This window comes from Mytilus galloprovincialis, chromosome 9 (genome assembly GCF_965363235.1).
Source record: "Mytilus galloprovincialis chromosome 9, xbMytGall1.hap1.1, whole genome shotgun sequence".
Classification (NCBI taxonomy): Eukaryota; Metazoa; Mollusca; class Bivalvia; order Mytilida; family Mytilidae; genus Mytilus; species Mytilus galloprovincialis.
In genome coordinates, this window is record NC_134846.1 from 93,685,525 (window position 1) to 93,709,445 (window position 23,921).

General features: G+C 33.3%; 1 protein-coding gene across 5 annotated transcripts in view; it reads left to right on the forward strand.

Moving 5' to 3' along the window:
* Positions 1-21,749, forward strand: part of LOC143046403 (diacylglycerol lipase-beta-like) — a 39,052-nt gene extending 17,303 nt beyond the window's left edge. For 2 of the 5 annotated variants that reach the window (XM_076219553.1, XM_076219556.1), the window contains 10 exons: positions 3,122-3,301; positions 4,280-4,365; positions 5,311-5,354; positions 6,560-6,643; positions 8,700-8,855; positions 9,073-9,200; positions 9,979-10,120; positions 11,662-11,781; positions 15,150-15,256; positions 17,193-21,749. In XM_076219553.1, the coding sequence (XP_076075668.1) occupies positions 3,122-3,301; positions 4,280-4,365; positions 5,311-5,354; positions 6,560-6,643; positions 8,700-8,855; positions 9,073-9,200; positions 9,979-10,120; positions 11,662-11,781; positions 15,150-15,256; positions 17,193-17,385 (1,240 nt within the window). In that variant the 3' untranslated portion in view covers positions 17,386-21,749. Of the gene's footprint in view, positions 1-3,121; positions 3,302-4,279; positions 4,410-4,448; positions 4,493-5,310; positions 5,355-6,559; positions 6,644-8,699; positions 8,856-9,072; positions 9,201-9,978; positions 10,121-11,661; positions 11,782-15,149; positions 15,257-17,192 lie in introns of all 5 variants that reach the window. The other 3 variants (XM_076219555.1, XM_076219557.1, XM_076219554.1) reach the window with 3 other exon arrangements.
* Positions 21,750-23,921: the final 2,172 nt, after the last annotated feature.

The window sequence follows — 23,921 nt, forward strand, 5'->3', positions numbered from 1 at the left end:
GAAGAGGCCTTGAGCTGCTACTCCTCTGTTACCTTACAAAGTCTGAAATATTTGTGATATGCATATAAATGTAGTGTTGTATACTTCCTAAATTTGTCTTTTAAAACAATCTTTTTCCACAGAGAATGCCAATTTTTGAGAAAAATATCAAAATTTGAAGACCTTTATTGATCCATGCCTTTTATGCTTTCACAAATGCTCAATTGACATACTGCCTGCAGAATTTAAAAACTCTTTGTTTCAACCCTTGCCCAATAGTATGGCAATTTAAAGGGCATCTTCTAGTGAATTCTAAAAGGAATGAGACTGGGTAATTTGACACAGTAAGCAACAACCTCCCATGTAAATCCACACCTTGCATGTAAATGCACACCTTGCATGTAAATCCACACCTTCCATGTAAATACAACCTTCCATGTAAATACACACCTTCAAATGTAAATCAACACCTTCCATGTAAATCTACACCTTCCATGTAAATCCACATCTTCCATGTAAATCCACACCTTCCATGTCAATCCACACCTTCCATGTAAATCCACACCTTGCATGTAATTCCATACCTTCCATGTAAATCCACACCTTCCATGTAAATCCACACCTTCCATGTAAATCCACACCTTCCATATAATTCCATGTAAATCCACACCTTCCATATAATTCCATGTAAATCCACACCTTCCATGTAAATCCACACCTTCAAATGTAAATCCACACCTTCCATGTCAATCCACACCTTCCATGTAAATCCATACCTTTCATGTAAATCCACACATTCCATGTAAATCCACACCTTCCATGTAAATCCACACCTTCCATGTCAATCCATACCTTCCATGTAAATCCACACCTTCCAAGTAATTCCATGTAAATCCACACCTTCCATGTAATTCCATGTAAATCCACACCTTCCATGTAAATCTACACCTTCAAATGTAAATCCACACCTTCCATGTAAATCCACACCTTCCATGTAAATCCTCACCTTCCATGTAAATCCACACCTTCCATGTAAATCCACACCTTCCATGGATTCATGTAAATCCACACCTTCCATGTAAATCCACACCTTCCATGTAAATCCTCACCTTCCATGTAAATCCACACCTTCCATGTAAATCCACACCTTCCATGTAAATCCACACCTTGCATGTAAATCTATACATTCCATGTAAATCCACACCTTCCATGTCAATCCATACCTTCCATGTAAATCCACACCTTCCATGTAAATCCACACCTTCAAATATAAATCCACACCTTCAAATGTAAATCCACACCTTCCATGTAAATCTACACCTTCAAATGTAAATCCACACCTTCCATGGATTCATGTAAATCCACACCTTCCATGTTAATCCACACCTTCCATGTAAATCCATACCTTCCATGTAAATCCATACCTTTCATGTAAATCCACATTTCATGTAAATCCACACCTTCCATGTAAATCCACACCTTCCATGTCTATCCATACCTTCCATGGAAATCCACACCTTCCAAGTAATTCCATGTAAATCCACACCTTCCATGTAATTCCATGTAAATCCACACCTTCCATGTAATTCCATGTAAATCCACACCTTCCATGTAATTCCATGTAAATCCACACCTTCCATGTACTTAAATGTAAATCCACACCTTCCATGTAAATCCACACCTTCAAATGTAAATCCACACCTTCCATGTAAATCCACACCTTCCATGTCAATCCATACCATCAAATGTAAATCCACACCTTCCATGTAATTCCATGTAAATACACACCTTCCATGTAAATCCACACCTTCCATGTAAATCACCACCTTCAAATGTAAATCCACACCTTCCATGTCAATCCTCACCTTCCATGTAAATCCACACCTTCCATGTAAATCCACACCTTCAAATGTAAATCCACACCTTCCATGTAAATCTACACCTTCAAATGTAAATCCACACCTTCCATGGATTCATGTAAATCCACACCTTCCATGTAAATCCACACCTTCTATGTAAATCCTCACCTTCCATGTAATTCCACACCTTCAAATGTAAATCTACACCTTTCATGTAAATCTACACCTTCAAATGTAAATCCACACCTTCCATGTAAATCCATACCTTCCATCTAAATCCACACCTTCCATGTAAATCCTCACCTTCCATGTAAATCCACACCTTCCATGTAAATCTTCCATGTAAATCCACACCTTCATATGTAAATCCACACCTTCCATGTAAATCCACACCTTCATATGTAAATCCACACCTTCAAATGTAAATCCACACCTTCCATGTAAATCTACACCTTCAAATGTAAATCCACACCTTCCATGGATTCATGTAAATCCACACCTTCCATGTAAATCCACACCTTCTATGTAAATCCTCACCTTCCATGTAATTCCACACCTTCAAATGTAAATCTACACCTTTCATGTAAATCTACACCTTCAAATGTAAATCCACACCTTCCATGTAAATCCATACCTTCCATCTAAATCCACACCTTCCATGTAAATCCTCACCTTCCATGTAAATCCACACCTTCCATGTTAATCTTCCATGTAAATCCACACCTTCATATGTAAATCCACACCTTCCATGTAAATCCACACCATGTAAATCCACACCTTCCATATAAATCCACACCTTCCATGTAAATCCACACCTTCCATTTTAATCGACACCTTGCATGTAAATCCACACCTTGCATGTAAATCCACACTTTCAAATGTAAATCCACACCTTCCATGTAAATCCACACCTTCCATGTAAATCCACACCTTCCATGTAAATCCACACCTTCCATGTAGATCCACACCTTCAAATGTAAATCCGCACCTTCCATGTAAATCCACACCTTCCATGTAAATCCACCTTCCATGTAAATCCACACCTTCAAATTAAATCCACACCTTCAAATGTGAATCCACACCTTCCATGTAAATCTACACCTTCCATGTAAATCCACACCTTCAAATGTAACAAGAAAACTATTCTTCGTGTGGTCTCTGTCAACCATTTGAGTGAAGAATGTGTTGACAGTAACTATGTGTGTCATCTAGAGTGAAACATAGCAAGACATATGAATTTGTCTCTTAATCTTTAAGGTAAAGAATAATTATTATTATTACAGTAGATCCAATGGACAGGCTTCCATGTCAACCACAGAAGAATGTACAGTAAAACCCAAACCATGGATGACAACCAAGATGATGTTCCATTACATGAGATATGCCAGTGCTTCTTATGGGTGGCCATTTTATATATTTACAAACTTGTGTACTGGGATGTGTCATCTGTGTAAACATATGAGGTATGTTGTTCTTATGTATTGATGTTTTACACACTTGTGTACTGGGATGTGTCATCTGTGTAAACATATGAGGTATGTTGGTCTTGTGTATTGATGTTTTACACTCTTGTGTACTGGGATGTGTCATCTGTGTAAACATATGAGGTATGTTGTTCTTATGTATTGATGTTTTACACACTTGTGTGCTGGGATGTGTCATCTGTGTAAACATGAGGTATGTTGTTCTTATGTATTGATGTTTTACACACTTGTGTACTGGGATGTGTCATCTGTGTAAACATATGAGGTATGTTGGTCTTATGTATTGATGTTTTACACACTTGTGTACTGGGATGTGTCATTTGTGTAAACATATAAGGTATGTTGGTCTTGTGTATTGATAACATTTTCATGTTTAAATGGAACACACAGTCCTATATGTATGCTGTAATAGAACAGTCGAATGTATGTTTAAATGGAAAAGTCCATGCATGTTTTATTGGAACAGTCCTCATGTTTTAATGGAACAGTCTAATATATGTTTTAATGGAACAGTCCAATACATAAAAGAAGATGTGGTATGCATGATTGCCAATGAGATTACATTCCGCAAGAGACCAAAATGACACAGACATTAACAACTATAGGACACCATAAGGCCTTCAACAATGAGCAAAGCCCATACCGCATAGTCAGCTATAAAAGGCCTCGATATGACAATGTAAACCAATTCAAATGAGAAAATTAACGGCTTTATTTATGAACGAAAAACAAATATGTAACACAGACAAACGACAACCGCTGAATTACAGGCTCCTGACTGGGGACAGGCACTGATCTTTTCATTACCCAATGTGACTTATTCCTGATTGTGACTGCTTTGCTGAGTGTGAATTCGCATTGCTATAATTCTGTTGTGTCGTAGTCTAATGTATGTTTTAATGGAACAGTCCAATGTATTTTTTATGCAACTGTCTTATATATCTTGTTCTGTTTCAGGTGCTGTAGTTGTTGTCTTCCAGCGAACCAAGTTTATTTTGACAACTGTTGTCAGTGTAATACAGCCACAATCAAAATATTAACAGGTTCGGATCAGTTTGATCTGGTCTATGCAGATTATCATAATAGGGTAGGTGGTGTAATACAGCCACAATCAAAAGATTAACAGGGTTGGATCAGTTTGATCTGGTTTATGCAGACTATCATAATAGGGTAGGTGGTGTAATACAGCCATGATCAAAAGATTAACAGGGTTGGATCAGTTTGATCTGGTCTATGCAGCAGGGGCGGATCCAGCCATTTTAAAAAGGGGGGGTTCCCAACCCAGAGTACAGGGGGGGTTCCAGCTATATGCTCCCATTCAAATGCATTGATCGGTCAAAAAAAAGGGGGGTTTCCAACCCCCAGAACCCCCCCTCTGGATCCGCGCCTGTGCAGACTATCATAATAGGGTAGGTGGTGTAATACAGCCACAATCAAAAGATTAACAGGGTTGGATCAGTTTGATCTGGGACAACATCCCTAATGCGCCTCGAAATGAGGAACTCAAAAGTCACATGTAAAGAAAAAATCTCTGTGTAGTGATATTGGACATGTTTCTATTTTTAACAAATGACTGAACTTAATTATTTGTGGTGATTAGGAAAGTAGAGGAACATAGAATAAATGTGTAAAAACTATGGAGCTATTGAATGTGTTCAAAGTATTAAATTTTCAAAGAACTTATTGTGTTAAAAGGGGATATTTTACCACAAGGAGCCGCATCACAAAAAGATGTTCGGGGTTTGCTAATTTACGGAAAAAGTAATCTCACTTCGTACCCCGAAAATTTAACCACATATGTGAAAATGTCACAGCTTCGTAACGAGCTATCATACATATCCAAGTTTACGATATAGACTGAGCTACAGGAAAAAACGTTACCATTACCGCCTATGTAAAAACAATTAAAGATATTGAGCCATCTAGTCTATGTAGATTATCATAATAGGGTAGGTGGTGTAATACAGCCACAATCAAAAGATTAACAGGGTTGGATCAGTTTGATCTGGTCTATGCAGATTATCATAATAGGGTAGGTGGTGTCAACGTATGGAACAAGTTGACATTTAAGGTGGTACATAACACTACAGGGAGATAACTCTGTAAAATTCAGTTTAAAGTTTTTATCATGTTACATGTATATTGTTAAAGCTTCTCAATAATCAAAGTAAGTGTTTGTCAAAATGCTATATATCAAATGAAATTTTGTTGATAAAGTGTGTGGCTCAATTTTTTTGAAATTTTTATATATTTGTCAAAGAGTCAAAATTTTATGATAATTAAACAAGCCAATTAATTTTAGGCAAGTTGTTTGGTACAACCTCAAGCACTACCTTTACTGAAATTCAGGCATGTAAAGTCCACTCTGGAAAATGATTTGCACCCTTTTTTGCCATGGGAATTCAGGAGAAAAACTTATTGGAACTGCTTGAAAACATCTTTTGAAACTACACAATAAGTTCAAATCCTGTGTGATCGTTTGAGGTATTTTCATGGAAAAACTGTTTTCCATTATAAAGAAGAATTTGAAAATGCTTGTAAATGATTCTATAACATTCAAGGAGTATTAAAATAAGTCAAAATCACGAAAGAATAATTAGGCAAGTTGTATTTCTTATTAACAGAACTATGGTAAAGATGCTAGAACATTAAAATTTAGTATTTAAACTGGGAAATTTTAATAAGACCATGTTAATGTTTCAAATATTAGTCATTTAATATTTTGATTTTCGATATTGTCTAGTTAGTATCATAGCATGTATGAAATGCTGGATTACAATTCTTATTCTAATGCAACATCTTATGTAATTTTCATTTTGATTCAATAACATCACTAATTTTCATGGCATTAGTTCACAATTGTCGATGCTATGAAAATGTAGCGCAAGTGCAGAAGACATAAATTTTAAATGTATGATTTCACATTATTTTCTGTCAGTTTTAGTAGAATAGAGATAACAATATTGTATTTTAAGCTCGAGTGGTATCAATTGGTTATTCGATGGTTGCAAATACCCGTTTACTGGCTTGGCTTACCCATTGTCAGTAAACGTAATTTGTGACCATCAAATCACCAATTGATGCCGCCTTAGCTTAAAATACAATTCAGTTATCTCCTAAATATAGAATAGGAGAGGTAGTATGATTGTCATTCAGATAACTTTGAAATCTGATTCAATACTAGATCTTTTGTGGAGGGAAATATGGTTAAAATAAAACATTTTATTTAAATTGTAGATATTTGAAATACCATTTTATGTAGCAATAGATAAAGAAAAACAGTCAGTGGTTGTAGCCATCAGGGGGACTTTATCACTGAAGGTCAGTTATTGGTATCATGTAGTGTAGGTTCAGATATATATATCATGTAAAAGAGTTTTTTTTTTTTGTGTATTTATATGTATTTTGAGCATTTGTTTTCATAAGTGGAAAACACCATTCCAATTAAAAAAAGACAAACAGACAAGCAACAGTACATAAAAAACAACATAGAAAACTCAAGACTAATACTGGCATATAGTTCTGACGTACGCCAGGCGTGTTAAAAATCATGTATGCTGCCACGGAATACGCTTGTAATTTTGGATGCATTCAACCTCTCAATCATATCTGTAATGTGTGCACAACAAGCTTTAAGCGTGTATTGGGTGTACGAGAAGCATACCTAAGTGTTTATCGGGCGTTCAAGAAACGTACGGTTGCGTATACATGGCCTTTGTCTAACTAAATGGAATGCACGCTACACAGGAAAAAAGTTTCTTGAACATATTTGAGACGTGTCCCGGATGTATCTTGGACGTTCTATAATGGGTTGTTTGTTACAAACACACCTGCATACATTTTAGTTAAAGTCGAACGATCTCAAAAGCGTATACAACGTACCTAAAAGTGTCTCAAACTTATCTTTAGCACATTAAATGCGCTTGTAGCGTATGTATAAAAGAGGGACGAAAGATATCAAAGGGACAGTCAAACTCATAAATCTAAAATAAACTGACAACGCCAATGCCAAAAATGAAAAAGACAAACAGACAAACAATAGTACACATGACACAACATAGAAAACTAAAGAATAAGCAACAGGAACCCCACCAAAATCTAGGGGTGATGTAAGCAAATCCTGCTCCACATGTGGCACCAGTCCTGTTGCTTATGTGATAACAAATCTGGTAAATAGTCTAATTCGGTAGATCACATTCATGAAAGGGAAGGGGATTGTAGTTACGACGTAAAGAACATATCCGATATCATTTGTGAAATGGTTATTCAATAACGGTCAACCAACTCGTGATGGCGTCCGTAAAATTTACGAAGGGATGATTTCAACTTCACCATTTGGAACTCTTGGTTTAATAGCTTCCTTGTGAGCAGCAACCCTCTATCAAAAAAATCATGATAGGAAATATCGTATCAATTGGGAGATATATACCCCGTATGCAGGTGCTGCTGGAATGTTGCTACTTAGAAATGGAAAGTTCACAATTGGAAAGCTGAAATCATCTCTTTTGTCGTAAAGTTTTGTTTTCAACCGACCCTCATTGTCAATTTCTAGATGTAAGTCAAGATTTGAGGCAGACTTAACTGTATCTGTAGTATCCTTTATCTCTAGCTCGATGGGATAGATACGTTCCACATAGTCACCAAATTTTGAATTATTTAGTGAAAGAACATCATCTATATAGCGGAAAGTAGAGTTAAAGGATATTGCTAACCTCTTATCTTTGTTCCTAAGAAGTTCCTGCATGAAGTCAGCCTTATAATAATAAAGAAACAAGTCAGCAAGTAGAGGGGCACAGTTTGTTCCCATTGAAATGCCGACAGTCTGTTGAAAAACATGTCCTCCGAACGTAACAAATATGTTGTCAATCAAGAAATCAAGCATCTTGATAATATCAGTTTCAGAGAATTTTTTCTTTGAATCAGAGTGATCCTTTACAAAGTAGGATTTATCCCTCCCCAAGACAAGATACTTGTACTTACATGTACAACGTGCGTGTAGCGTATAGGTATACGCTAGACGCACGCTTGAGGGGGATGAATTTTTTATGCTGCATAAAAATTTGTAGCGTTCATACCTTTGTTTTTGCACGTTTAACAATTGCTTAGCGTTCCTCTGGTGTGCAGCTTACGTATACCGACTTTGTCAATTTTCTCTGTACGTTTGGTACACGCCTGTCTATACGCCAATGTGTGACGCCGGCATAAGCAAATAAAGCCAGGATCACACGAAGAGACCCAAAATATATAAACTATATTTTACTTGATGCCATAACAGATAATATATTCTATATTTTATAGGCTGCCATTACAGATTATATAAACTATATTTTACAGTATGCCATAGCAGCCATAACATGATATATTCTATATTTTACAGGATGCAATTACAGATTTGAGTGCAGACAGTGAATGTTTAGAGTGTGAGGGACTTATAGGCTGTGTGGCTCACAAAGGTATTCTCCAAGCTGCTCAGTATGTAAAAAGGATATTAGAGGAGAAACATATATTAGAGGATGCATTTGATAGGGCACAAGTAAGTGATATGTTTGACCTTGAACATGCTAATGAAGGTTAGGGCTGCTTCATTTAAATCTGGTGACATTCAGCTGTTTTTTTCTCTTTGGTGAGGTTGTTGTCTCTTTGACACAATCCCTATTTCCACTCTTAATTTTATAAGAAGTAAAGGGCTTTTAACATCAGGGTCAGTCTTCTTTCTTTTGCCAATAATTTCTGAATTTCCATTGTTACAGGGCAGTAAGCTGGTAATCACAGGACACAGTTTAGGAGCAGGTACAGCAGCATTACTGGCAGTGTTACTCAAACAATCATATCCTGATCTAATCTGTTTTGCATATGCTCCACCAGGTGGCCTTCTGAGGTAAGAATATGTAGTGTAATTTACAGATTTAAGGTGGTACCCAACACTTTCACTAAAATTAATTTGGCTTGTTTAATTTTCATAAAATTTTGTCAAAGTATTTACTTTAACCCTTTAACAAAAATATAAAAAATTTAAAAAATTTTGAACCAACCGTTTTGTCTGAAAAATTACACTGGTTATATAGCAGTTTGACAAAGACCAATTTTGATCATTGAGAAGCTTAATATTCCTTTTACAACACAACGTAATTAAAACGTTTAGCTGACTTTACAGAGTTATCTCCCTGTGGTGTTAGGTACCACCTTAATTAAACAATTTTATCAAGAACTTTATTACTCATAGTCAAAAAGATGATATCAAAACTCGAAAAACAAATTAACAAATTGGCATTGCAAGTTGTTGCTCTAGTGGTTAAATTATGCATGACTGTTGTGTAGCAGTGTATTATGAAAATATGTTAGTTGACTCCAGCATATGGATTTGTTTACTATGCAAAATTCTATAGATAAAAAAAGTTTACCTAGCCATGAAAATTAAATGAGACCACTCTTCACATGAGACCAAATGACACAGAAATTAACAACTAAAGGTCAACATACAACAGCCTTTAAAAAAAAGTAAAATCAAACAACATATATTCAAAACGATGAAATCAAATATCCATGTTTCCTTGAAAATTAAAATTTATGAAAATAACTGAATCCACAGTATAGTGAAACAGACTTGTGCAAAACATTTAAGTTCATGATTTTTATTCTAACTTTATTTATTTCAGTTTTGAAGCTAGCCAGGCGAGCCAAGATTACATATGTTCTGTTGTGCTAGGAAAAGATATGATAACCAGACTCAGTATATGGTCTATGTATGATCTTAAAGAAAAAACATTAACAGCCATTAGAAATTCACATTCTCCTAAGGTTAGTACATATTCCCCTTAACATACAATCATATTCTCCTAAGGTTAGTACATATTCTCCTAAGGTTACTCCCCTTAACATACAATCATATTCTTCTAAGGTTAGTACATATTCTCCTAAGGTAAGTACATATTCCCCTTAACATACAATCATATTCTTCTAAGGTAAGTACATATTCCCCTTAACATACAATCATATTCTCCTATGTGAAGAACATGTGTTGCTGTACATGTACTGGTTTTGAGTGATGGATGGTTACACTATATCTTTTCCTTCCCATTGTAATCTCTCTTTAGAAATAAATCTAGGCCTGTCACTTTGCATATAAAGTCTGATGTTTTTTACAAGAATTGGAGAATTTTTTTTTTTCAGCTTAGAATTTTAAGGGAGTTCGCTTTTCAGTTTCAAAGTAATTAACTTTTCAAAACACTAGTTTATATTGATAAGGAATTAATAAAGGAATCCAAAGAGCAAAAAAATATATAGGTCACCGTGCTTGTTTTCTAGATATGAGCCATTGAAATTTTGGCGGGAAAATATTCTCTCTTGACTTTTCATAGCTTTATCATTGACTAGTTAAAAGTTCTCAAAAACTGTTAAAAAGTAATTAAAATTTTATAGGACTTTTACAGATGGCTTATCATTATACATGTTAAAGAATTTTAAAAAGAAAAATGGGGGTCACTGGGCAAATTTTTTCAAGCACTTCAAATGGATAAAACCAGAGGATTCCGAAAATGTGATAAAAAATCCAAAACATGACAAGCCAGCTTCCTTAACATGTGGTGTCTGTTAGCTTTATATAGGTATATGGGGATTGTTATATCAGGGACAAGTATTAGATAATCTCTTTAAATGCCCTCCACTATTACTTCATCTTTACTGTTCTTGAGTTACATGTATGCTTCTTTATAATGGAAAAATGCTGAATTTTACGTTTCTGTAGTTTGCCTCAAACAAATGGTATGAAACTTATACTGGAAATTCAGAAATTATTGCGATGTTTTCATTATTGCAAAAAATGCAACACGGTATAATCGCAATAATTAAAAAAAATTTAAATAAATTAAATAGGATTTTTCTCATTATCGCGAAAAATTAAAAATTGTATTTTAAACATAAATGACAAAATTGCAATAAAAGATACAATGATACATGCAATAATTTCTGAATTTACAGTACTTAATGCTTTTTACTGCAAAACATACATCAAGTTTCAATTTTTGTGTCCTTACTTTTAATGTTTTGGAGATATGTTCCTTTACAAATGAAAAAATGTCTTTTTTCCCTTACTTTAGTTTGCCTTAAGCAAATGTTATGAAACTTATACACAACTACAAAAGACAGATTAAGTTCAAAATTGGGTTTCACTTTTACTGTTATTGAGTTATGTCCCTTTATAATCTTATTTGCCATCGGGGCCATCATCTGTGTCCCATGGGCACATTCCCCATTTTAAATTTGTTTTCAGTATAGAACTTTGACATCTAGATTATTATTGGCCGTTTTATGAGTGTTGAGTATTAGAATTCTGTTTTCAGTTCAGAACTTTAGCGTCAGGTGCCTGGGAGGTATTATGTGGCTGTTTTATCAGTGATAGTACAGCAACAGAGAGACTACTTGGTCGAGGTGTCACTAATATAGGCAACAATGATATAGAGGTAGTGTATTAGATTTTATCTTTATTTTTATTATCATTTCGGAAATTTTTGGTCCAATATACTGTATAGCGGGTTGTTTTCGCTGGTGTAAAATTTCGCGATTTGTATTGAATAAAGTATATGAAATATTTTGGCGGATTCAAAACTTTTATCAATACCTTTGCATGTGCACATTTAATTTGGTGGAATTTATTTTGGCGATTTTGTTCTATCCGCAAAAATAAGCGAAAATTTACACCCTGCGAAATAAGCCAAAATGTACATTCCGTGTAAATAACCTGCTATAGCCGTATATATCATTAGTTCTAATATGATGTTCTTGTTTAGCTTTGGGTACAAAACCATGTTCTAATTCGAATAGAACATGGGCTGCACGTGATTGACGTCACAATTGAAATCGCAACGTCAGATGAATTTTGAACAACGCCAGAGATCAAAATGGACATTTTTTATGGTGTTGCTCGCTAGGAAATGAAATAAAAACATTCTAAAAGTAAGTTTAAATGTTTTTGTTCTTTTTTTATTGATAAACTGTTGATTTTTCTGTAACAATTTTGTTCATCAAATCAAAATGGCAACATTTCAAGCGTCTACTATAGGTCCGCTTCGAAGTACAAAAGTTCAAAATATTCCTATTAGAATCGAAATAATTCTATCATACCATGCTCTATACTCATTTTAACATGGGTAGGCATTATATTTGTAAACATTTAATACCTCGCTAACGCTCTGTATTAAGATATTAACAAATATAATGCCTACCCATGTTAAAATGAGCATAGATCATGGCATGAAAGAATTATTTCTTAATTATCAACAGCTACAATTGTTTAATTATATTTTTCTATGAACGTCAAATCAAAAGTGTGCAACACTACTTAAGTTTGAAATTTTGTGGAACAGCAAAGAAGAGACAGAATTTGACCAGAACATTTTCACCAACTGCTGTCTAATACCTGATCTATGCACACAATTGTAAGTGGCAGCTTTTCCATTGAAAAAATCCTGAAGATGCATAAATTATTAACTTTGCATTTCTTCTTTTCTTAAAACTAAGAGGAGAAATAAGCATATGAAATAGGTGGTTGGTTTAATTCATTTCAATTAATTGTCTTAGTGGCATTCAACAGATGTGTTTAACAGTTGGAAGAGTGGTTTTACTGTTTATATGCCACATAACAAATAATCTCTGGTCACAGAATTATGTTACGTTATTTGTGTGATTCTATTTTTACAGACAGCTGTGAGTGAACCTTATTTTTGACCTTTAATGTTGCACATGTCTATAATCCAGTGGTTTTCAACTCTATTTGATCTTACAATGAGAATTTATAACAGTTTGTTGACATTTGTGCAAGACTTTCTACTTTCTTTTAAAGATATTTTATTAATATTTGAATGCAGCATATTTTTGATCTGTTGAACTGTTTTAAAAGACAACTATTTGAAGCAATGTGTTTAATGACTTTTAGTCATATAATTAATTTCCTCATAATATAAGGCATGCATACGGCACACAGTAACCACATTTTTTACTCCTATTTTACAGTGTTAACTCCTATGGCAAACAAGTGCACAATACTCACTATGTAACTAATTGTAAGATAAATATTATATCTACCCTACTTTAATAGGGGGCATTATAATGTCAAAGTTTATAAAGGAAGTTTACCAGAAAGTTTGGTTAATTACACTAGAAACTTAGAACACATATTAAAATTTGAGGAAATTTTATATGATTGCCAATGAGACAACTATCCACCAGAGTTAAAATGAAGTTATGATAAGCAATTATAGGCCCCATACAGTCGTCACTGTAAGAAAAAAACATATAAAGTATAGTTGGCTATAACAGGCCCTAACGTGAAAATTGTCATTATATGCCAAATTACAGTTTTGACTATGATTTCACAGTTCACAAAAGATTGGAATATGATACTGTGGAATCATTAATATTCGTGGGTTCCAATTTTGGTGGATTGAGGAAACTTTGCATTTTCGTGGACCTTTGCTTTTGTGGTTTTACTAAGGTCTGCACTCAAGCTTATAGAAAATAGGTATTTCGTTGAACATTTAAATTTGCGGTTCACCGGTAACAACAAAATCAACCAAAATTGGTTACCCACGAATAATAATGAATCTACAGTAGTATGAGCTTAGCATAGAGAACATGAATTTTTTGTTTTTTCATACTCTGAACTGAGTCCACTTAACATGCTTAAAACTTAACTTGAACTTTCCGTAATTCTGTCCTTGACAAGTTTATAAGAATTCTCAATGATCGCTTCCTTTACACATCCTGTCCTTTCAACAATTCAGAATAGCTTCTAAAAATATGACTAGATTGCAGATTTCTTAATGTTCAGATTCCTTTTTCCATTTTCCCCTTTCATACTTCTATATAATTCAGTCATACTGAAACTTAAAACAAGGCTTTCAAGTTGATTTGAATATATTTTGTTTTTATGCCCCACCTACGATAGTAGAGGGGCATTATGCTTTCTGGTCTGTGCCTTGGTTCGTCCGTCCGTCCGTCTGTCCGTTTGTCCGTCTGTGCCTCCGTTCGTCCGTCCGCTTCAGGTTAAAGTTTTTGGTCAAGGTAGTTTTTGAAGAAGTTGAAGTCCAATCAACTTGAAACTTAGTACTCTTGTTCCCCATGATATGATCTTTCTAATTTTAATGCCAAATTATAGTTTTGACTCCAATTTCATGGTCCACTGAACATAGAAAATGATAGTGCGAGTGGGGCATTCGTGTACTATGGACACATTCTTGTTTACTTCTTATAAAATATGAATGAATTGATTTCTTCCAAATAAAACAGATTTTAATTATCCTCCATAGTTTCTCATGGCAATAAACTTTCACATTCAGGTCCAGGTATCTAATATGTATATTCTAGTACCCTTTTTGAAGAGGAAAAATATTGTAATGCAGTATGTCAAACTAATGCCACTTATATATGAATGAATGATGTCAGTTTCAAGGTTAAGGGTCAAAGTCGTGAAGCACAATATGACACAATCTCAGTTGTGTTTCAGGGATATTTTATTTAAATTTTTTATGTTTTGAACATTTTACAAGTATTGCATTACAATAGGAATAACAGTATTTGAAGAGTTACAAGCATCAATTTGAGATTTGATTGTGACACACTTGTATCAATTTGAGATTTGACTAGTACTGAGACACTTGGTCTTATATCATCTTAATTTTTAAAAATTTAAAAAGACTCTGCGTAGAGAATTTTTCAATCCCATTGAATAATATTCATTTGCATAAGGTCTATTTTATCCCACTTAGTTCCCATGTTAATTTATTATTTTGTTTTTCTGATCATATGAACATTTTTTCTGTGATATCTTTAGGAAGCATTGCAGAATGTCAGTATGGCGAGAGAACAATTGAAAATCACGCACCCACCAATGTATCCACCAGGGCAGCTATTACATGTGTTAGAAGTGGAAGGAGGGAGGTAAGTATTTATATAGTTATTTGTATGCCGCAGCCATAGCAGAGGGGCATTAAGTTTTACCCGTGTCTGTCTGTATGTCTCAAAGTTGGTTTCCGTTCTCTAACTTCTGTTTGCCTCTACTAAATATTATGAAACTTATACACAATGCTAATAACTACTAAACACAGATCAAGTTTGAATTTTGGTGGCGTCACTTTAACTGTTCCAGAGTTATGCCCCTTTACAAATGAAAAAATTGCAGATTTTTTTGTTTCTGTTTTCTAATTAGTTTGCTTTAACCTCAAGTTATTAATGAATTGAATAGAAAACATGTTCAATTTCAAAATAACAAACAAATGTTATGATATAACATACAACAAGTACAGAGAAGATTTCTAACTTTGGACATGTTTATGAAAATGTGGTGGGGTATACTGGATTTTAAGATATAAACTCTACTAAATAAGATAAGTAGATTGACTAAACATACATAAAAAACATACCTTAAAAATCAGTACAGGATATTTGTTGATTGATATATTTGTTTGAATAATGAATATAGCTAAGTGTTGTGTTTCTATAGGCATACTATATAAGTTGTGATATAAAATCATGGAGATTTGGTATGATTGTCAATGAGACAACTCTCCACCAGAGACCAAATGACATAAAAATAAGTTACTATAATTCATTGTATAGACTTCAAAAATGAGCAAACCCCATACTGCATAGCAAGCTATAAAACCCCAAAATATCAACTTTAAAACAAGAAAACAAAAAAAACAACAGTCTGATTTATGTACAAAACAGTATGATAAACAGCAACTAACAACAACCACTGAATAACATATGCCTGACTTAGGACCAGCACATACAGAATGTGGTAGGGTTAAACATGTTTTCTGGCACCCAACCCTCCCCTAAACTTTGACAATAGTGGTACAGCGCAACATAAGAACAAACTATAAAGAAACAGTTGAAAGGGGTAAATTAATCAGATTGACACAAATCACAAACGCACACAATACAGATCAATACAATATAAGTTACTGAATACTATAGTTCAAAGCCAATAACAACTTTATTATATTGGTTGCAGTGAATTAGGTGAGAGGGTTAGCGCTATAGAACCAGGTTTAATCCACCATTTTCTACATTTGAAAATGCCTGTACCAAGTCAGGAATATGACAGTTCTTGTCCATTCGTTTTTGATGCGTTTTGTTATTTGATTTTGCCATGTGATTATGGACTTTCCGAATTGATTTTCCTCTAAGTTCAGTATTTTTGTGATTTTACTTTTCCCAGTTAAATAAAAACCGATAATTTCACATGTGGAATAAAGGTGGTTATTTCACTCTCTGACATCATACAACAATAGGCATAAATAATAAGCCGCGGCCGCATTACCTAAACATTGATGACGGCAGGTCAAAAAAAATTGTGAATGCATAGAAAAAAGATATAGTTCCTTACATGTTTTAAATTAATTTCTTTAAAAAAAAAAAGCCATTTGCCAATGTAATAAAAAGAATAACTAATTAAAGAACTCGTGACCAAACAACACTGATAATTATCTCATGCGCTACACGCATTCATCAGTTAATGTGTTGTTTGGTCACTCGTTGAATATTTTTCTTTATTTGAATTCTTCGATTAGTTATTCTATAATTAAAAAAAATTATATATCTAAGACTCAATTATCAATCAGTACAATCATATTATTATGTTTAATTTCATATTGTTTCTAAACATGTATTTATGTTCTGTCTATTATGATTTATTTGTTTGTAATTGATATGCCTATAAGGGCCCTTTGATTAGGAAATGAACATATTTGATTCGATTTGATTATTTGATTTGAGTACACATCCAACATTCAATGTATTTAACTTTTTTTTTGTATTTATAAAACATTGTTAACCTCTGATTGTATGTCTGTTTTGTAATTATTTACAGAGCCTGTTGTGGAACTCCAAGTTTCTACGCTGAATGGTCGAGAGCAGAAGACTTTGTCAAGGAGATAATTCTGTCTCCAGACATGGTCACAGATCATATCCCTGATAATCTAATGACAGCATTAGAACAACTAAGTGACAAAGACTTTACACCCAGACAAAGAAAGAGTCAAGAAGAAGTAACTGCACTGTAACAAGGATACTATAGCCTGTAGAGTTATTCAATTGATTAAAGCCTTAGGTGAAAATATAATGGTGGAAAATACTTATTGGTTTATGTTTCAATATATGTATAAATTCCAACAGAACCCTAATTTTTTATAAAGTATATAAAGTTTATATTAACAATGAACAAACATAATTTAAATTTAGTTCATAAAAACAAATTTTAGATTTGGAAGAGGTAACTGTCAGTGTAAAAGAAAGAAAAAAAAACTTTGTTGTAAGTAAAAACTTTATCCTTTAGGTTGAAGAAAAATATCTTACTGGTGCATCATGCCAAAATTGTAAGTTTTTTAAGAATAACCAAATCAATTTTACAAGAATAGGAAGTTAATAGCTTTGATTGGTCTAATGATTCCATTATGTACAGAAATTATGGTATATCACATATCTTATAGTATATAAAATATAGATTTCAGTGTTCTTAAATATATAAAATTTTCATCACATTGACAGTGGCAATGCTTTTCAAAAAATACTCATGATTTTGCAATATTAAGCTGTTTGGTAGCAGGTTATAGTACTTCATGTTATATTTAAAAGTATTATTAAGAAAAGGGTATTCTATTCACAATAATACTGTTATATGCTTAAAAGCCATTGTAAATAATTAATCAGTGTATAACAGTGTAAGTGTAGCATTTGTCATACATTTTGTTGTGTATGGCCTAGTATCCAAGCATCCATTGTACATGTAGGTTAAGTGAGGGATATAGGCATTCTAGTTACCAGAGCTTTAGCAGCTATTGAAAAAAATATATTTTATAGTCAAAATTGTATTAACCACTAAAGGGATTCATATTGACCTTAAACAACCTTAAAAAAAATCAATGAAGCAGAAATGGTTTTATCCAGTCAGTGACCAATAAAACCTGAGGACAGAATCAAATCTTTATCTTTTCAAAGCCAGAAGAAAAGACAACAGAAATAAGAAGATGTGGTATGAGTGCCAATGAGACAACTCTCAATCCAAATAACAATTTATAAAAGTAAACCATTATAGGTCAAGGTACGGCCTTCAACACAGAGCTTTGGCTCATACCGAACAGCAAACTATAAAAGGCTTCAAAAATGACAAGTGTAAAACCATTCAAACTAATCTATATGAAGAAAGAAAAACACTTATGAACCACAAACGACAGCCACTTAACATCAGTTTCCTGACCTAGGACAGGTGCAAAAAATTCAGAGGGTTTAAAAGTTTCACCTGAAACAATAGTGTAACATCACAACATAGAAAGACACACTAAAAATAATCTATTCCATTTGATAACAGAACATTGAGAATGTGGGGTTTTTTACCATTTCATGATTATATATGCTGAGATGTTGTGTTCATGTTTGTATGGGTTACCAATGGTTTGTGATTGCGATAGGATGTCACCTGCATATCTCTACCTGGCACTTTACTTAGATCTCATTGTTTACCTTTCTATGTGATTTTGTGTGTGTTATATTTGTATTTATAATATTTACCTGTGAACTATTTATCTGTATAAGATTCTTCAATTATTGATTGCGATAAGTTTTACCAGATGCACAAGACGATTCACACATGTACCTGTATGATGTATATATTTTTAAGACTTGTTTGTCCAGTACATGTATTATGTTATCTTGTCTATGTATGTGTAAGGCTTGCCTGTTTATATATTTATATGTAAAATGTGTATTGATATAATTGGCTTGATTTGGTGCTATGATTATATTTTATATTTTTGTTATTGACTATGTAATTGAATTTTAATGTGCGTATTGTTATTGTTTTACTTTTCTACATTGGCTAGAGGTATAGGGGGAGGGTTGAGATCTCATAAACATGTTTAACCCCGCCGCAATTTTGCGCCTGTCCCAAGTCAGGAGCCTCTGGCCTTTGTTAGTCTTGTATGATTTTAAATTTTAGTTTCTTGTGTATAATTCGGAGTTTAGTATGACGTCCATTATCACTGTACTATTATGCATATTTTAGGGGCCAGCTGAAGGACACCTACGGGTGCGGGAATTCTCGCTACATTGAAGACCCATTGGTTGCCTTCGGCTGTTGTTTGCTCTATGGTCGGGTGGTTGTCGCTTTGACATATTCACCATTTCCTTTCTCAATTTTATCAGTTAGTCTTGTGTATAATTGGATTATAAAAATACTTTGGGACTTTTTATGATCTGTTTCATTCCAAAGAACTTGTAAGTTATAAAAACAAGAAATAATCAACATAAATATGATACCTCCTTTATACCATTGCTTTTCATTGTCATTTACACAAAGGGAAGTAACTTATGTCCGGTGATAGCTTTATAGTAAATTATCAATCTTAATTGTATACCTCCTGCTTACCATTGTGCCTATCATGAACCAGTTTTACTTTGACACAAAGGGTTCATGTTAATAATTAGCAAAGGGAAGTAACTTGTGTCAGGTTATATTCAGGAAGGTGCTGTTTGACTCTGTATGTTATTTTATTATAATTCCATAAACTTTATGCACACAACTCCTAAATATTTCTTCAGGAGAAATAGTTGAGGATAGTTCAATTTGGTGAAAATACTATTTCTGATGTAATTTTGACATATGACAAACTATGTCTCACAATTATTATTCCAGGCATTATTTTTTTAATCTTTTAACAGTTAAACCTGGGAACAGTATGTTTAACAAAAAATGATTCTGATATGCTTTTTAGTAGAAAATTGATAAAATCTCAGACTTTACGAGCCTTCTCCAGATTTATGGATTTTGGTAGCGTCTGACTGAAAAACTATAGGAACTGATCAATACTGGTACATAACCACTCAATTATAATCGTAAATAAATAAGAGTTTTATCATTATAGTTAATTTATTTTATCATATGAAATGACCCAAATAAGTGTGATTTAATTGATGTAATGTGTTTTATAATGGTTTGTAAATTTCGGAATGCAATGGACACCATTTCTTTTACCCCCTTTGCATTCTGTAACCATAAATGTGATTATAAAAAAATTGAAGTGACAGATTACAAATCTGATTCAATGGCATAACCTTGAAACTTAGTTTGAATGACATTGTATTGAAAATAAATAAAAAAGGCTCTCCTAAGTTACAGAGTTGGCATTTTCAAACTAAATGAGTAGAATGGCAATTTTTCAACCTTATGTTTTATCAGCAGGTTTCTGTGTCTTTGGGGATATTATTACCAATAATTTACCTTGAATATGTAAAGAAACATGACACATATTTAGAAGTTTACAAAGAAAATTGTAAAACATTTCTTCATGATGACATGATAAAGATGGTAGAAAATTAGGTAATTGGTCTAGGACGGAAATTTATCTTTTTTTCAAATTGAGAGGTCTCATTGAATTTCTAGTGACCTTATAGGGGATAAATAGCTATGTAAAACTATCATTAATTTTTAAGTAGCAATGCCATGTATTAATATTATGCTGTTACCTTGCCATTTATTATCACTCCAAATATATTTAACTATGGGGACTTTATAATGCGGCTATTTTTATAGTGTTATGCTACTGAACAATAAATATTATAGAAAATGTATAGAAAATGATAAAAGTTTTCAAGTGATAAAAATAGGAAAACATATCTAGGTAGTATGCTGACCTATTTGCTTTATATGTTGTTGGGTTTCTACCCATCATCTTCTTTCATTAATGTATAGATAGGAGAGTTGTCTCATTGGCGTTCATACCACATCTTCCTATATCTAGATAGGACCAAAATATTTAGAGTCTACTACTTTAACCACACCATACCTGATTTTGTTTTGAGTTAAGGCAGGTTAATGTATTGTTTTTCAATGTTACTTTTAGTCCACAGTAGTTGTTATTGTTATGTTATAACTTTATATTTGTTATGTTATGTGCCATATACTTTGTATGTAATACTAGTATTTTGTGCATTTTAGCGGGTAAACATAAGAACCAAGTCACAAAAATGTTGAAATTAGTTTTGTTATACCCTCCTATATTGATGGCATTTTATAGAGTTATAGAAAATATTCAGTAATTGTATCCTGCTCTTGCATGCTATAGGAGAGATCCTCCACTTAATTATATATTGCACCAATTTGACAGTAATATCTTTAAGCACATGTCCTCCTGAATTACATGAAATATTAGTATTGCAGGGCAGGGGCATCCTTTTGTTACTTCAATCAAAGTTCTTGTTAAATGTTTTATTTGTTCATAATAAAGCTTTTTTGTTTTGTCAAAATCCTATTTGATGTAAAATGTGATGGGTTTTTTATACCCTTTGTCTAATTCTAGAATGTACTGAAATATAAATCAAAGCTTTACAGCTATATTGTGATATTTCTTTGTAATTAAAAGTTTTAAACTAACATTGTGTTTGAATAGTAGTAGCAGATGGATTTAATCTCACCTCTTCATCAGTATTTTTATTCATGTACAGTGAAACAACATACAAACACAGAACAACATGTTGGTTTAGTTTAAACATAATATGTTTACTAAATCTGAGCAAAATGCATGAGACACAAGTAAATTATACTGAAAAAGTCTTCTCCATAATACAACATAAGTATATATAACTATATTATGAGCATGCGTGTAAAAAGAACAAATTAGTCATTGCCATTGCTGAAGGTCATAACATGAATTATATTCTAGTACATCCATGTACTTTAGTCTTTAGTGGATAGTTGTCTCGGTAGTAATCATACCAAATTCCCATATTTTATATGAGATGAAGGATAATAAATGTTAAGATTGTCTTAAAACAAACAGAAAGGCCAAAGATACCAAAGGAACATCCAAACTCATAGGCAATAAACTGGCAATGTCATGGCAAAAAATAAAAAGGGACATCCAAACTCATAAGGCAATAAACTGGCAATGTCATGGCAAAAAATAAAAAGGGACATCCAAACTCATAAGGCAATAAACTGGCAATGTCATGGCAAAAAATAAAAAGGAACATCCTAACTCATAAGGCAAGAAACTGGCAATGTCATGGCAAAAAATAAAAAGGAACATCCTAACTCATAAGGCAATAAACTGGCAATGTCATGTCAAAAAATAAAAAGAACAAAAGACAACAGTATACAAAAGCCATAGATGATATCAAGTGTTTCTGAAGAATAAGCAGATCCTGTTCCACATATTTCATCTGTCTTGAAGAAGAGAGCGTTAAAAAGCAGGGGAGTGTTTCTTGCACAAAAACTGCTCCAGCAGAGTTGTGAGAAAGAACAGCTGATATCTTCACTACATAAGTTTTACGGTAACCATCACAAATTGGTTGACCACTCCTATGTTTCAATATCTCACTAGCAACATTATTTTGCAGACCAGTAAAGTATATAATATTTTTATCTGTAATTTGTCCAGTTGTCTCTGTCCTTGATTGTGAAATTTTGACTACGAATGAATTTACATGGAGGGTGATGTATTCTTCTTGGAATATGCTTTCTCTGTTGGAATGTGGCACTTTATGTTGACTTCTTTCAATAATTTATGAACTCTTTTACCTATGGTTTTTATACGACCTCAAAAAATTTTGCAGTCGTATATTGGTATCATGTCGTTGTCCTATAAATCTTCGGCGTCAGCGTCGTCCAAAGACATTTGGTTTCCAGACAATAACTTTAGTTTAAGTAAATAGAAACAAGGTTTATAACCACAAAAGGAAGGTAACTAGAATTGATTTTGGAGATTATGGTCCAAACAGGTTAGGAATTTTAAGCGTTTTTTTAGTTTTCAGACAATAACTTGTGGAAAGGTGTATGGACCTCTGAAATTATACTTTAAGTTTCGATACCACAAAGGAATGGTTAGGCTTGGCTTTAGAAGGTTATGGCTCAAACCGTTTAGGAATTAGGGGGGTTTCCTGGTTAATGGACAATTACTTAAGTACAATGTTATGTTTGAATTACCTCCCTTACACTTCTTTTACATTATGGATAAAGAAATGTTGTATTGTCTTGAGGTGATTAGCTGTCCATTTAATTTTAGAAGTTACTTTTAAAAATGCTGATGATGTACATGTATATTAATTTTAGCCGTGATTATGTATGTCATTTTCTATTTTAAGACTTTTATCATGTATTTAAATGGGTAATTATGGTTGCAAACTCCCTTGGAAAGGAGAAGGTCGAAGGGTTGAATACATTTTTTATGTTTTTTTAAATCCGGCAAAAAAATTACACAAATTTCACATAGAAAAACTTTTGCTCTTACTATTAAGACAAAAATATATTTTCCTTAACTATTTATGAAGCTATGACCCCTTTACTAATCATTATTTGTATTTTAAGGTCATTTTTTGTACTTTTTATACGACCGCAAATATCGTATATTGGTATCACCTTGGCGTCGTCGTCGTCGTCCGAAGACATTTGGTTTTCGCACTATTACTTTAGTAAAAGTAAATAGAAATCTATGAAATTTAAACACAAGGTTAATGACATAAAAGGAAGGTTGGGATTGATTTTGGGTGTTTTGGTCCAAACAGTTTAGGAATTAGGGACCAAAAAAGGCCCAAATAAGTATTTTTC